Here is a 15,576-nt window from a genome sequence, read left to right as displayed (position 1 = left end):
CTTAGGAACGGATTTTTTCAACCTGAAAATATTAATTTACTATACTCAGCCCTTGAGGTCCTTGCTAACCGACTGAAGCCAGGAGAGCCTGACCAAGCTTTGGAGGAGCTGCTTAGGTGGGTCAGACCACATATCCCTGAGTGTTGTCCCAAGAAACTCCTAAGAATAAGATTGGCAAGATTTCTTGGAGATAACTTGGTATTTTCAGTGACTTTTCCTCATTTTTGTGAGCTTTCTCATGTGTGTATTCAGATATATCCTGAAGCATTAGAAACTGTTGAATTAATCAAACTAAATCTTTATGCACCCTTCATCCTGTAAAGTTCGCCTTTTCAGGTAATGTTGATGAAAGCACTGGCCATCTGTAGTCAGCTCTTGATTATCCAGGGACCTACTCTGTCTCCTAGTAGGGTTGGGTAATTAGGTAGCAGTTAGTTACCACTGATTACCTGTCCATTTCCCTCATCTTGGAAGAAAAGGATCCTAGGCCAAGGGCACAGGAGGTAAGAAGGAGCTCTAAGGGGCACAGCTTCCAGCCTCTACCCCAGCTTCAACCAGAGCACCTTGGTCTTTCCCTTACCTCCCCTGATAGCCTAGGCCATCACTGGGTCCACAGTCAATGCTTGTCATTCCTGCCTATAGAGCCTTATTTCATTTTCAATACAGTACTTTTAAATTTGTTTGAATTCCTTTCCACCAATCAATCAGGAGTTGACTCTAGTTTTATTTCACCTACAGTTTTGGATTAATTGTGACTCACATCTGCCATTACTTCAGAGCATTGAAAGCTAGCCATTTATTGTACATTTATTAGAAGCTCTGCTTTCTCTGCCTTATCATTTCCTTTCACTTTGTCCCTATGAACCCAGAACTTAAACATTATTCTCAGTGTGTTGCATAATGCCTTAAAGAGCAAGTAATTTATTCTACACTGAGAATAATATAGTCAGCATGGCCTATGCTAGCATTTGGGTATCTTGGCATATATGACCTCTTCAAGGCCATCATTCCATCCGCTGAGCTCTGGCCTCCATGCCCTAACTTTCTTTATACAAAGTTATAGTCTCTGTAAGGTCTTGAAAGAAGGTTCTACTAAAGCCCCTGCAAATGAGGAGGATTCTGATTAGACTATCAAGCATTTAAGCGGACTTGGATAACTCATGGATTTAGACACATCTGTAATACTTGTGGTGTTGTTTTTTATTTTTTTTCTTGTCTCCTTACAGCCAGAGCTTCCATTACTTGCAGAATTTCCATCTCAGCATTCCCAGTTTCCAGTGTGCTCTTTATCTCATCAGACTTTTGATGGTCATTTTGGAGAAATCTACAGCTCCTACTCAGAACAAAGGAAAAATTGGTGATGGGCCATATCCTCTTTTTTCTTTCATGAATAGACTTGTAAACTTAGGGCTTCCTAGGACCTTGTAAATTTATATAAGCAAATCTGTCCATAACTCTGGATGTGCTCTCTTGCTATACCAAGAAGGACATTTTTCCAGAAGGAGCTATGTCTGATGTCTGCTGACATTGACTGGACTGAGTGTGGTTAGTTCAGTTGGCTAGATTTTGTTTGGCTTTTGTTTGTGTCCTTCTTTTTTTTTTTTTTTTCCCCTTAAGTATCTGAGACATTTGACTGAAAGACATAAACCGTGAAGTTAATAAAATGGGAGAGAGAGGAGAAATAAGAATTAAGTGTAAAGAAAGGTTTGGCCCCATCCCTGATCTTTTTCTTTCTTTCTTTCCTTCTTTTATTTTTTAAAAATTTTTATTTATTTATTTTTGGCTGCGTCGGGTCTTAGTTGTGGCACGCAGGATCTTTCGTTGCAGCGCACGGGCTTCTATCTAGTTGTGGCGCGAGGGCTTTTCTCTAGTTGTGGTGTGCGGGCTTAGTTGCCACGTGGCATGTGGGATCTTAGTTCCCCGACCAGGGATCGAACTGGCGTCCTCTGCATTGCAAGACGGATTCTTAATTGCTGGACCACCAGGGAAGTCCCCCTGATCTTTTTCTTTAACTATCTTTTGACATAGCTCTTGGAATGCATCTCACTGATACAACTTAATTGGCAGCACAGACAGAAAGCAAGGAGAACATGCAAAACAAACCTTTATTATTCCCTGTTGTTTAAAAGGGGAGGGTTTGGTATGAATCTAGGAAGCAGCCACTGCTTGTTGGCCTGCCAAGGAGGAGCTGAGATGGACTTCCCACTGCCCAGCAGCATTCCTTTTCTCTGTGTGTCTGTGTGGTTCACGTTTGTGTCAAGACAGGGTAAGAGGGTGCGACATGTTGAGTCTTAGAGAAATGGGTTTATTTCTGGTAGAAGAACCAGTAGAGCAGGAATTCATGACAGCTTTTTTTCAAATTGTCTGTTAGCCCAGGAACGTCATAGTAAATATAAAGGAATAATCCCTTTGGTCAGTAATCATCCCCAAAAGCCTGCAAAACAAGAGTGAAGTTCATTTTCCATGAATGAGATATCTTTGCCTTGTTTCTCCAACAGCTTCCCTGGCCAGACAGTTCCTTTTCCGGGTGTGGCCAAGTGGGGAGAAAGAGAAGAGCGGCATTCCTAATGACCAGCTCCAGGCTTTGCTTAGGTGAGAGGCTCAGTTTCTGTCCACAAGCCAAATAGCCTTCCATTTTGCCACTGTTCAGATCCCTTGTCTGGTCAAAAACTGAGAAATTACCTTGGTTAGGGGTAACTTGGAAGCAGTGAAGTAGGTTTGAAATTAACATAATTTGGAATATGTGGATTGTCAGATCTTCTTGTTCTGTTTTATACTGTCAGCTAGTTCTTTATTAAATCAAATCATAGAGGAAGTGGGGGAGTCTGCTGTTGTATCCTGCCTTGTTAACCAGTGAGTCAGATATTTATTATTGCCTACCATATCCAAGACACAGCCATCACTTTCAAGGTGTCTAACTGTATTTCCAACTGAGACATCATTTCCTTTACCTCCTGACAAGTATTTGGAATCCTTATTAAAAATAAGTATTGGGAGTTCCCTGGCGGTCCAGTGGTTAAGACTTGGCGCTTTCACTGCTATGGCCCCAGGTTCAGTCCCTGGTTGGGGAACTAAGATCCCACAAGCCACGTGGTGCAGCCAAAAAATAAAAAAAAATAAAGTAAAATAAATGCTAATAGTTGTTTTAAAGCTTAGTACCTGGTAATGTCTCAAGAAAGAAATCTTGATTTAGGAATTCTGTAACATGCATTCATACTCCTATGGCTGTCAATGCAGCATCTACCTGGAGCACACAGACAGTGTTCTGAAGGCCATAGAGGAGATCGCTGGTGTTGGTGTCCCGGAGCTGATCAGCTCTCCTAAAGAGGCATCTTCCTCCACATTCCCTACACTGACCAGGTAAGGGAGTACTCTCCTCTTGTTCTCTCCCTAAGTTAGAATCACACTGTCTAATGTATGTAGTTTCCAAATAACTACCTTACTCTTCATCTAGTTCTGATACAGAGGATAGGTACAATCATTCATTCAACACACACAGTGTCTACTGTGCATTCTCTCCAAGCAGCTCTTAGCCAGCCCATGTGAAAGGACCTTACTGAGGAATGAATTTTCAGTAGTTACAGTCTTCAGCGGCACTGGATATTTAATCACCAGACTTCTATCAGTGCTTTCATCCTTTAAATGTGAAATTACTTTTCCAGTATTTTAGCCATCTTTAGAAGGATACAGTGATTGTTGTATCTAATCATATATGTCTCACTTAATGGGTTTTGTGTCTCATAATATCAGTGGTTATCTGACACTCGTATGGTCTTCACAGTTTATAACACACTCTTACATCGTTTATCTCACTTGATCCTTTTGATGAATCTGTGAGGTAGGTATCATTACCCCTGTTTCACTGATGAGAAAAATGAGTGTTAGGGGGCTAGCTCAATTGATACAGGCAATAAAGTGAATATGGAACTAGGAACTTAAACTCAGATCTTCTCACCACTACTTTCCTGCTCTTTACCACTACACTCACCCTTCATGAACTTAATCCTCTGATTTTACAGGTCATCTTCTCGGCTCATTTCTAAATCCTTCCCACTCTCACGTCCTCTTAGGGTGGACCCTAGTGAAAGAACATTCAGAGAGGTGGGGAGGGAAATAACTTTTGGTTCCCTGGCTTCTTCCCAGGACTTTGTTTCTGAGCAGTGCATCATTGTGTGGGCATCATCCTTTTCTCTTCTAGGCACACGTTTGTCATTTTCTTCCATGTGATGATGGCTGAACTAGAGAAGACAGTGAAAGGTCTTCAGGCTGGAACAGCAGCAGACTCGGAGCAGGTAAGTCAGATATTCCCACCCCAAGAAGTAGACTCTGGATTACTTGGAAGCTGCTGATTCTTCTACTCCTTGGGTCCAGAATTTTCTCCTAAGCTATTTCCTTCGAGTTACTAAGATCCAGGATTTTTTTTTCAAAGAGCTTCTGGTTTAATTTCCTTTCCCTCTGGTTGGAAGTGAGGATTGGGCTCTGTTTTCCCTGGCTACTTCCCAGGGGACTTGGGACTCCATAGACCTAGTCTGGAAAAAAATATCTTTGGTTGCAGCCTCATATACCGGGCTGCAACTTGTGATCTGGCATGAGGTGAGCAAGCCTGTTTGAGATGCTGTGGTAGCCTGGGCCTTGGTAGCCTGCTAACCAGAACCGAGCTAGCCTGCTGGGAGATAGGGCTTGCCTAGGGAATCAGAGAAGCCACAGGGAGCTGATGGCCCAGAGGTATGTTGCAGAGGCTTTTTCCTACTTGGAAATTATTGAAGAGAGGTCCTCTTATTAGAAAGTCTCTATAAGATACCCTAATGTTACCACATACATGCAGGCCTCAGAACCATCTTGTGGGTGCACTGGTTGCCACATTTCTGTAGGAGGATAATTGGCTTAAAGCTCTGTATAACTGTGTAGTTCAAGAACCATATATTAGTAGGAGTACAGTAAGAGAAGTATTTGGCTGTGATTCAGAGGTGTGTGTATATTTGGCTGCCTCTAGATTCATGAAGAGAAGCTCCTCTACTGGAACATGGCTGTTCGAGACTTCAGTATCCTCATCAACCTGATAAAGGTGAGCATGGAAGCTCCTTATCTCATCTCACTGGCTAATTGCAGGAACCACCAAGGGGCCTGGCTTCCAAACTGGACTCTCCCCAGCCTCCCTTGGGGATCTGCTTCCCCCATCTTCCTCCCTATGCCCCACCCACCCTGGATAACCCCTTCCCCTCTTCCTGAGCAGTGTCTTTTCCTTCTCTGCCTTCCTCCTTCCCATCTGTGCCACAGCACTTACTATTTAATGGGTCCTTCCCCGTGTCATCGCCACCACCACCCCGCCGTGGGTCTGAGCACATTCCCCACTGTGTCCGTCTTCCCACCTGAGTGCCTTCTTTATCCCTCACACATACTCTGTGCTCCCCCCCACTCCATGATTTTGCTCAGACTGTTCCTCCAGCTTAGAATGTTGCTCTCTCTCCTTTCTGCCTCATCTACTCTTTCTTCAGGCTTCAGATCAAGGTTTGGGGCCTCTGCAATGCCATCTTCTTAACATTCCCAGTTGGAATCAATTCCTTGTTCCTCTCAGCTCCCCTCTTCCTTTTCTTGAACTTCAGTTACAGAGATTCCTTCGTTCTGCTTTGTAATTGACTTGTTGACATATTGGCCTGCCTTCTTCATTTTAGACGTCTCTGCAACACTCAGAGCTGTGCTTTGCATGGTGGGGAGGAGGCTGGGGTGCTCAGAGGAGCAGGCTTCAGCTTTGGTTTCTTGTCCTTCATCTCTACAGGTGTTTGACAGCCGTCCTGTTCTGCATGTATGTTTGAAGGTGAGACCGGCCCTCTTTAGTGTTTATCCTTCCTGTGAGTTAACTGAGTGGAATTGCTTAATACCTTGCCCAAAAGCCAGTCTCCAGAATCTGTGCTATCAGGTAGTCTAGAAAAGACCATGGATATGTTTTCCCATACTAGTTGGATGACAAGAGAAACCAATTTTACTATGAGTTTGAAAACTTAGTCTTAGAAATAGGATTAGTGGCTTCAGGAGCAGTAGTCACTCCCTGCCATTCCTTCCCAGGCAATAGAAAGGAAGGAGGAGTGGGTGATTGCTCTTTTTAAAGCCCATGTATGGCCTTATCAATGTGGGAGCTGGTGTTCTGGTATCTGCTGAACTCCTCTGCCGGGGGATATCCCAGATTAGCCATAGATTTGATGGTAAACCCATCAAATCTTTGATAACTTAAGAGCTAAAGAACACTATAGGGAGAATGCTTCCAAGCCCACTCTTGACAGTTCCTTCTTGTGGATGGTGCCCCATTCTCATTATCTCCTGGCTTCTCTCTTCCTCTTCACTCACTCCACCCTGGTGCCATTATGGGAGATGGGTGAGAAGGGGGAGTCATTTACCTGATTGGTAAATTGGGCAAGTGGTCATGTGCTTTCTCAGCTCTACGCAGTTCTTTCCTCTTGAGAGTAAGGTGTCCTCAGGGAGCTGGGGTTCCCCTCTGTTCCTCTGTGCCCTCATTCTCAAGCTGAGCAACACCCCTGTGCATTGACTGTGTCTGGGGTAGGTAAGTCTGCCTAATTCTGGGGCTTAGTTAGCAGGCCCATTTAGCTTTTGCATTAAGCTACATTCTCCAAATTAACCTTTTGGACCCTTTCCAATTTATTTTTTATATATAAAAATAAGAAAATAAACCCCCTGGTCTGGGAAATGTTATGCTGCCTGAGGCAGGGGCCTTTCAGGTAAAAGACCTCAGCTAGAGGTCATCACCAGTGTGTCTCTTCTCTTCTTCAGTACGGGCGTCTCTTTGTGGAAGCATTTCTGAAGCAGTGTATGCCTCTCCTAGACTTCAGTTTTAGAAAACATCGGGTAAGAACTGAGAACAGAGAGCAAAAATATGCCCTGTACAGTTGTTCAGAAGATATGTCCACGGCGATTCCTGGGCTGGCATGGGGGTGGTCCCCTTGCCCAGGTTCTGGGCCACAGATCTGCTTAGGTACTTCTGGCCACTTCACCTATCCCCAGAGATGCCCATGTAGGACTGAATGTTCCATAGTACGTCCGCCTTCCTACTTCTCCTACAGACTTGAGGATGGTTGTTCTTTTTAGCTTGATTTTATTGTGCTACTGCAGTCCCAGGACCTCACATATTAGTGTGTCATTTGCTTATTCCTGTGTGCTTCTCTAATTCTGGTCTTGGGAATTTAAAAACAAAACAGACGAACGAAAAAAACCTCATTTGTGTCTTAAACTCTTGTTATAACGGAGTCTTGAGAGTTTTTTACCCAAGTGGGATCCAAGACTAGAGTAGTGAAATAAGAATAGAAACAGCGGCTCCCCTGGCAGTCCAGTGGTGAAGACTTCACGCTTCCACTGTAAGGGGTGCGGGTTCCATCCCTGGTCGGGGAACTAAGGTCCCGCGTGCCCCACAGTGCAGCCAAAAATTTTAATTTAAAAATAAAAAGAACAGAAACAGAGATGATTACTTCTTACACATACTTAGCAAGTTGAACTTTGCAAAACACTCTCACAATATTTGGTTGGTCCCTCATAACTCAGAAAGATAAAGGGGAGGATAGCCAGTGATCACTCCTCCTCCTATTTGAGGGCCAAATTAAGATAATTGTCTAGCATAATCTTGAAAAATTGTGAATCACTATGTTGTACACCTGAAACATATTGTAAATCAACTATACCTCAATTTTAAAAAAAGAAGAGATGATTATCCATATACAGCTGGAACCCGCAGGCTTGATCCTCTTTGGAACCCTTGGTTGCAAGAATATCTTGCATATAAAATGAAATGAGAACGTTTCATATGGCACTTACGAATGTTGTTGGTTATAGGAAGATGTTCTGAGTTTACTGGAAACCTTCCAGTTGAATACAAGGCTGCTTCATCACCTGTGTGGGCATTCCAAGGTAAGATGGAAAGCAGGTCACACCACCAACCCACCTGTTGGTTTAATCTGTGGTTGTGATTTTGGAGATCTGTGGGCTCCAGTGCCTTCTTCCTTTTTTACCCCTCTTGAGCCTTTATTTCTGGGACTATGTCTGTCCAAAGGCAGTTTATTCAGAGTGGTCAAATCCTCAGTTGCTGGCAGAGATTGGGTAATCATCTAGAGGGGAATTTCTGCATCTGAAATTTGACTCAAACTCCATAGCCCTGTTTCCTCCAGGAGCGCTTCTTTGGTGAGAGAATGTTGGTGAATGTGTAACTGCTACAAAGTACTCTGGGCAGGAGGAATATTATGTAAGTGATGACTCTGCTGGAGACAAGAGGTAGTTCTAAAAGCAGCTGTTTTTAGAGCTTTTCAGCTGTACTACTTACTTGTCAAGGAACACATCTGTCTCTTGTGAGAACATTTTAGCATTAAAGGACTTTTCCACTTGAAGCCTGGAGTTGAGCCAGTCATTTTTTGTGTGAAGGAACACAGAGCCATGGAGTGCTGCAGTCACCGGCAAGCCCAGTTCCTGTTGTTCATTTCCTACCCTGGTTCTAACTTTTTAAGGTGCTGAACAGTGGAATTTTATAAGGACTCCCTCAGCTAAACAGGGATACTCTCTGTTGTTTAATATCAGTAGAATATACATTCAAGAATATTTTACGTAAATTCACTGATAATTGATCAATAAGAGGTTATGAAGAGGAACCGTGAAGTGTTGGTGGTATGTCTTCTAGGCTCTTTTAGCTTGAAGGACAGCTGCCATTCTCTTCGGAATACTCTGCCGGACTACTGCTCTTTGATGGAACATGTCTCTGGCCTGTACTGGCAGGGCATATGGTCTTGTTCAGTGTTCAAGGTGTCAGGAATTCAAAAGTTTCTGTATAGGAAATGTGAAAGCATGATGATAAACCCAGATGAGTTGGATGCATTTGTTTCCATTCAGATTCACCAGGACACGAAACTCACCAAGCATGTGCCTTTGCTCAAAAAGACCCTGGAGCTGTTAGTTTGCAGAGTGAAAGCCATGCTCATCCTCAACAATTGCCGAGAGGCTTTTTGGCTGGGCAATCTCAAAAACCGGGACTTGCAGGTAAGCCTGGGAGCCCGCCAGTAGTAATCTCCTACTTCCTTTCTTTGTGAGAGCATTGGAAAGTATCTAAGGAAGGTCACCTAAGCCCCACTCTCTCAATACTCAAAACTGCTTTTCTCAAATCTGTGACTGTTTAGCTCTTAACATTAGGGTACATTGCCTTTGGGCCCTGGTTGCAGGTTGCACTCCTCATCCCAGGCAGCGAAGGCACTAAAACATACCATTGATATCAACAAGGCCTCAGACATACAGGAGCAGATCAGGAAAACCTCCTTCCATAGCTAGAGGGATACCTTTAAGCCCTGATGTGGGTAGATTTAGAATATCTTTGTATATAAAACTTTGTTTAGTTATTTTGGTTTTTTTCCCCTAAAACCAGTCTGTCTTGTTCCTGAAATTATTCTCTGGCTAATTTTAACAAATGAGCATTTCTTAGTTCTTTCAATTGTCTGACTGACTGGCTGAAATCTTGTTTTGCTTATACTACTACTTTGGAGTTATAGCATTTTTCAAATACAGTGCAAGCCCTCCTCATTCATGCTTACAACATCTGAGTCTTAAAATCTTATATACGACAAAAAAAAAAAATCTGGGCTTCCCTGGTGGCACAGTGGTTGAGAGTCTGCCTGCCGATGCAGGGGACACGGGTTCGTGCCCCGGTCCAGGCGGATCCCACATGCCGTGGAGCCATGGCCGCTGAGCCTGCGCGTCCAGAGCCTGTGCTCCGCAGCGGGAGAGGCCACAACAGTGAGAGGCCCGCGTACCGCAAAAAAAAAAAAGAAAAGAAAAGAAAAAATCTTATGTATGAAAAGAATAGCTCCCCAGAGAATTAGCTTCCTTTCTTCACTTCAATCTCTTGCTTCCATGAGAAAATTGAAGCTCAGCAAAGTTAAGTAAACTTATCATTCAGCCATAAGTGAGTGGAGCAAGGGTTTGAGTCCAAACAGTCCTGATCCAGATTTGATGTTCTTAAACCATTTTAGTGTACCATCCTTTAGCCTCTACATGGCCATTTGTGATTGGTGTGTTGGTGTTCATGCTCACATACCTTAAGGTATTTGGGAAACTTTAGAACCATATTCAGCATTACCTGAAAGAGTCACCAATACAGTCTGGCCTTGTAAAACTAGTATGATATTAGAATACAAAGATGAACCTTTAAAACTACATATTGTATCAGAGCCACAAGCATCTTAGAAATCTTGGGTTGATTATCACTTCTCTAGATGCTGGATCACAGGTTGGTGTCCGTGTTTGACCATATTTGAATGACTGAATATCTTTCTTTGCTTTGTCTATAAACTAAGCCTTTCTCCCCTTGAGACCCCATATGTGATCATTATAACCCACTGTTTGTCCTGGCCCATTCACATTCAGGGTGAAGAGATTATATCCCAGAATTCCCAGGAGAGCACAGCAGATGAGAGTGAGGATGATACGTCATCCCAGGTCTCTAAGAGCAAAGGAACAGAGGTATGTCTGTAAAAGGCACCAGAGTGGCATTGATGGTAGAGAGTGCAGAATTTTCCCTGCTTGATTTTATAATCAGATACTTCTATGCCCATCTCCATTCCCTCCAGAAAAGCTTCTGTGCTGATGTGAATTCTGTGGGGGCCAGAAAAAAACCCACACGATATTATAATCACTCAATATTTTAATCACAACTTGAGTATCTGGAGTTGTTTGTAGCATATGTAATAGAGTTGAAAGTTCCCTTCCATTATAGCCTCCTGAATTCATATCTGAAACCATTTTAGAGGGGAGATAAGAAGAGGTCAAAGTGTTCTCTAAGTGTTGAGAAGAATGAGTTAAACCATTTAAACATGTTGTTTGAATATCTAAAATAGAAATGTGAAAGCTAAAGCACAGAATCAAAAGCTGCTACCACTGAGGACTAAAGTAAGAGTAGGAGTCCTTATGCTCTTTTGGGCTACTACCAATGCTTTTGAGACTTTAAAGAGAGCTAAAGAAAAATGTATATATTTATTAACGTTTGTTACAATTCAGGTGGGTTATAGATACAGAGAAGCTGAGATTTAAGAACCCCTGCTGTGGATACAGTTTGTAATGCAATTTGAGGCTGATGCGTAAGGACTACTTAGTATGAAAAATTCTTTTATTACATGGTCCTCTGTTTTACTTGTATAGAATATCTCCACCTTGTTCTGATAAAAAAGTTTTATGGCTTTCTTTTTTTCCCTATAAATTTATTTATTTATTTATTTTTGGCTGCGTTGGGTCTTTGTTGCTGCATGCGGGCTTTCGCTAGTTGCGGCGAGCGGGGCCTACTCTTCGTTGTGGTGCACGGGCTTCTCATTGCGGTGGCTTCTGTTTGTTGCAGAGCACGGGCTTCAGTAGTTGTGGCACGGGGCTTAGTTGCTCCGCGGCATGTGGGATCTTCCCTGACTAGGGCTCGAACCCGTCTCCCCTGCATTGGCAGGTGGATTCTTAACCACTGCGCCACCAGGGAAGTCCCCATAAAATAGTTTTGAGGCAGACAGTATCCTATTAGTTTGGTGCTTTGTCATAAGCAAGCCTCCCAGATGAGATTTTACAAACCAGAGAGAATTTTACTCTGGATTCCTATTGGATTTTGAATTTAACAAACATTTTATTCTATATTGAATGCCCATTTTGTTCCTATGTCACACACATGCAGTGGAGCTGGAGGGCCGTGGCTTATTTACAAATCATGCATATTTGGTTGGGTTGCAGAATGGCATAAGTCAGTATCAGAATGGCTCCCTCCATCGTCTTGGCTTAGAGGCCATGATACAAGAATGGGGGAGCCTCTGATTCATTCTCAAAAGAATGGTTTAAAACCTATCATTGTTTTTAACAACGATACAATACAGTCATATATGCTGTGGGAGCAGTGTTGCAAGTCATGGCGTCGCCCGGATGACCTAAAATACTTAATCATCCTTTGCCTCTTAGGACGGTGAAGAAGATGAAGCAAGTGATGGAGAAAAGGAGCAAGAGAGTGATGATGACTCTGATTAGACCACAGAATGATACTCCCTCCCCATCTCTGCCAGCTACTTACCATTTTGTGTTCAGGGTTTCAAATCTGCTGTCTGCCTTTCTAACAGGAAGCATCCTATTTTGTCCTTAAAGAAGGGGCTTTATTGAATCAACTTAATTGTGGATTTCACAGGTTGTCTACTAACATCAAAGACCGTGGCTCAGAATTCGAATGTAGTGTTACTTACCAATTTAGGCAAACATGGCAGTGCTGTGCTAGCCTCCTGAATTCAGGGCAGTGCTGTGACTCTGAGCTTCAGGAGCTAGTTTTGAAACTCTGGATTTATTCTAGAATTTAGGCTTGTACCAGTCTTACAAATAAATTCTGTTTTAAGTTCTGCCTCAGCTACCTCATTCCTATTTTCGAATTTCCTTCATAAATGGAACTGAATTGGTGTTTGTGCAGAGAAATAATGGAGACTGGTACAACACATCAGTTCTACCAATTACAATCATTTGTTCCCTATTACAAGGACCCTATTATTTGAGATGCGAAGATATTTTGTGATCTTTTTTGGAGGAGTGACGAATTTCTTTTAATGCCCAAAGAAAGTCGAATGTTTGGCTGCTTTTTAAATTTTTGGTGGTCATGTAGATATGATAAAGGAGAAAAAGGCAGCATCAAATTCATGTTAACTTTGCATATATAATTTTTATTTTATTTCCACATTATTCTGAGTTATACCTATAATCTAGTTAGAACAATGCTACAAAATTACTTATAGTTTATTAAAAATAGAACATTAGGAGTACATTTCAGCTAAAATGGAGAACTCTCATGTCTTCTGCCAGAAAGCCCAGTTTCAGTGCTGCTACCAAGTTCTTTTTTGCCAGGCTGTAAATATTAATTAATATTTGTTATATTTGTACCCACTTTTGTACTCTCTGGTAGTATTAGGGTGTGGCTGGTTAGGTTTTTTTGTTCGTTTTATGGTGGGGGAGGTTATTTGTTTTTGTTTTTTTAAATTAATTGTTGACCCACATACAGATTTTTGACCCCTTCATCCTCATGTACATAAAAATCCATAATCTCCTTCCTTGACACTCTTTGTTTCCCCAACTCATTGTGGTCTTCAGTGTTGAAAAGACTTCACGGTAGGCTCATTGGTTTATATGGTTTGTTTAATGGTTCTTTATTACATGTACATGTCAATGCTAGTTTGACTCTAAATGGTTGTTCAGCTTTACAATAGAAATGTTCTCCCTTGCTCTGTCACTGGCCTATTTTTGGACAGGAAGAGAGGAGGGGGGCTCCTGAATTGTCACTGTTTGCCTGAAAAGCAAGATGGCTGGGGCAAACACAGTTTCCTTTACACAGAAAGGTCTATGTAAGCTTCAGGCACATAGCAAAAGGCGTGGTGTGAGGAATGGGGATCAGATGGGGACACTTTACTTGGAGTGTTGCAAGGCAAAGGTGCACTTATTGTATGTCGCATACAGCAAGAGGATGGAGCACAGCATCTATTTGCACATGGTCACTGTCATCTGAATCTGAGGCTTCCTTAAGTCCAGTGGGCCCCTGGTGCTCCCGGCTGATGATTTTGCAAACGGCTGACTTGTCTGAAACTCTGAAGGTCCCAGTCCACTTTGGCGGCTGAGCCGTGATGACCCTGCCAAAGACAGAATCCACTCCATTGAGACAGACAGGCTGAAGCTTCCTGACCAGCCCTTTCTTGTTGTTCATGGTTCGGAGCTCTGACGTGTGGCAGGGCAACTTGGGACTCACCCCAGGCTCCAGGAATGGACTGTCTAGAACTAGAGAGACCTCTTGAAAGCACAGCTGCACTTCAAGATTAGAGGGGTGTGGGGGAAACAGGGGGAAGCCCTAAAGGGGTGCTTGGAAGAAGGTGTAGGTGTTGTATGCTGCAGCCATTGGAAGCCCGCATCCGGTGGGGTCCATGGTGACCAGAGCTGGTATCCTGCCATTGACAGTCCTAGAGGAGAGGAATCAGAACATGGAATTTTCCTAGCATGCTTTTGGCAAGGGCATGGCTGTTTAAATTCACATCTCTGTCTCATTATTGACTTTAACTTACTCTGTAGTTCTCATGAAAAGATTCCAATAGATGTTAGGATATTAGTAATTCTATAAAGGGCAGTAGAGGGTAGTGACAAGTATTGAATCTGGCAACTGCTATGTGTACTTTATTAAACCTTATCACAAGCCTCTGAAGGTAGGTTTGTACCCATTTTACAGATGAGGAAATAGATGTGTCCAAAATGGAGTGTCCCTGTTCAGCATTAGGATCTGTGCTGTGTTGATAACTGCTGAAGTCAGAATCTATGCCTCTCAGGTGGCAGAAGCTGCTGGCATTTCATGATTTGTGGATGGATGCTCAGAAAGGTGTGTCTTGCCAAATATTTGTGACTCTAAATCCCATGTATTTATACCGTTGGTTCTCAAAGTATGATTCTTTTTTTTTCTTTCATAATTGAGATTTTATTGGTTGTTTTGAGGATCAGTACACAGACATTTCAACTTGTCAACTTGTCAACTTGTCAACTTCTCAACATACGTACCAAAAACCTAAAAAATCATGTAGTTGTGATTCTTTTCTGAACAGTTATTCCAGTGACTTTCCAGCTTAAAATTTGGGGGCAAATTTTCCTTCACAGGATATCAAGTACCAATATCTTCAAATATTGATATGCTGTTACATCGTAAGTCCCACTAATTCACAATTTAATAATCACATACACTACATACTCAAATTGTCAGTCGTTCACAGCACATTAACAGTTACTAGAAGAACTGGACTACCACAACCAAAGATGTTACAGAGTGCACAAAATTCTGCCCAGGAGAGCCAAGATCAAGGGGTGAGTGGTTTGCTTTAGGAAACAATTCTACCAAAAACAACGTGGGAAGAGAAGTAATTTAAAGTGTTTAAGACATTAAATGCACAACTGACTCCAAACTGCCATTTAGTATGCTTTGTATTATAGGATATAAAAGCTACACCCAAGAGAATCAAAGCCTCCCATATTCAATATCCCACTATTTTCTGGTTGTACCAAAAAATAAACAGCCAGCAAATGATTTCACCTCTTAAAAAAAAGCATTTACACTTAAAAAATGGGATGAGGTGGGATTCCTTCCTTTTTAAAAATGTTTCTAGAGCTACTAAAAAACTTGCATTTACAAAATAGTTGATAAAAATATTCCTCTGGATTGTACAAGAAGGGAAACAGGGACCACTGATAGGACCAGGTGTGTGATATTAATCAGACTTGGCTTCATTCTCTCCTGCTTCATCAGAAGCTGGGCTCTCCTCATTTTTAGTTTCTCCATTTTCTGCAGGTAACTCTTTAGTCTCTTAGTTGGCCACTTCAGTCTGTTTTCCCTTTGCTCCCCTTTTCCCTTTTGTTTGCACTTTTTTTGTCGGAAGATTTGTCCTTTCCTGCCGCCTTTTTTGGCTTCGTTTCCACTTTTGCAGGAGCCGGATTAGCTGACAACCTCACCGATCTCCTCTTGGGCTCCTCCTTCGCCGCCCCCTCGGCCGAGCTGACCTTCCTCTTGGGCAT

The 15,576-nt window shown here is 42.5% G+C and overlaps 2 protein-coding genes and 1 pseudogene across 8 annotated transcripts in view; 1 reads left to right on the top strand and 2 right to left on the bottom strand.

Annotated features, from left to right (window-relative positions):
- Positions 1 to 12,030, top strand: part of FANCD2 (FA complementation group D2) — a gene marked incomplete at both ends in the record, with an annotated part of 54,259 nt that extends 42,229 nt beyond the window's left edge. For all 6 annotated transcript variants that reach the window (XM_082848870.1, XM_082848868.1, XM_082848869.1 and 3 more), the window contains 12 exons: positions 6 to 116; positions 1,227 to 1,357; positions 2,499 to 2,592; positions 3,238 to 3,360; positions 4,199 to 4,292; positions 4,994 to 5,065; positions 5,777 to 5,815; positions 6,784 to 6,858; positions 7,837 to 7,911; positions 8,881 to 9,027; positions 10,405 to 10,500; positions 11,965 to 12,030. In XM_082848870.1, coding sequence (XP_082704996.1) covers positions 6 to 116; positions 1,227 to 1,357; positions 2,499 to 2,592; positions 3,238 to 3,360; positions 4,199 to 4,292; positions 4,994 to 5,065; positions 5,777 to 5,815; positions 6,784 to 6,858; positions 7,837 to 7,911; positions 8,881 to 9,027; positions 10,405 to 10,500; positions 11,965 to 12,030 — 1,123 coding nt within the window. The remainder of the gene's footprint in view (positions 1 to 5; positions 117 to 1,226; positions 1,358 to 2,498; positions 2,593 to 3,237; positions 3,361 to 4,198; positions 4,293 to 4,993; positions 5,066 to 5,776; positions 5,816 to 6,783; positions 6,859 to 7,836; positions 7,912 to 8,880; positions 9,028 to 10,404; positions 10,501 to 11,964) is intronic.
- A 1,410-nt stretch (positions 12,031 to 13,440) lies between these two features.
- On the bottom strand, positions 13,441 to 14,012 carry FANCD2OS (FANCD2 opposite strand; the record flags this gene model as incomplete). The annotated part of the gene is given in 4 exon segments (XM_082848617.1): positions 13,441 to 13,512; positions 13,516 to 13,548; positions 13,550 to 13,848; positions 13,851 to 14,012. Coding segments are annotated over 4 exon segments (531 nt in total). The 5' UTR covers positions 13,978 to 14,012.
- Positions 14,013 to 14,572: 560 nt separating this feature from the next.
- Positions 14,573 to 15,576, bottom strand: LOC309967445 (non-histone chromosomal protein HMG-14-like; annotated as a pseudogene). Its single transcript has one exon. The product of its transcript is annotated as a non-histone chromosomal protein HMG-14-like (transcript).

The sequence above is a fragment of the Leucopleurus acutus genome (genome assembly GCF_964270905.1).
Source record: "Leucopleurus acutus genome assembly, chromosome: 10".
Lineage (NCBI taxonomy): Eukaryota > Metazoa > Chordata > Mammalia > Artiodactyla > Delphinidae > Leucopleurus > Leucopleurus acutus.
This window is presented reverse-complemented; position numbering and strand designations above follow the sequence as displayed.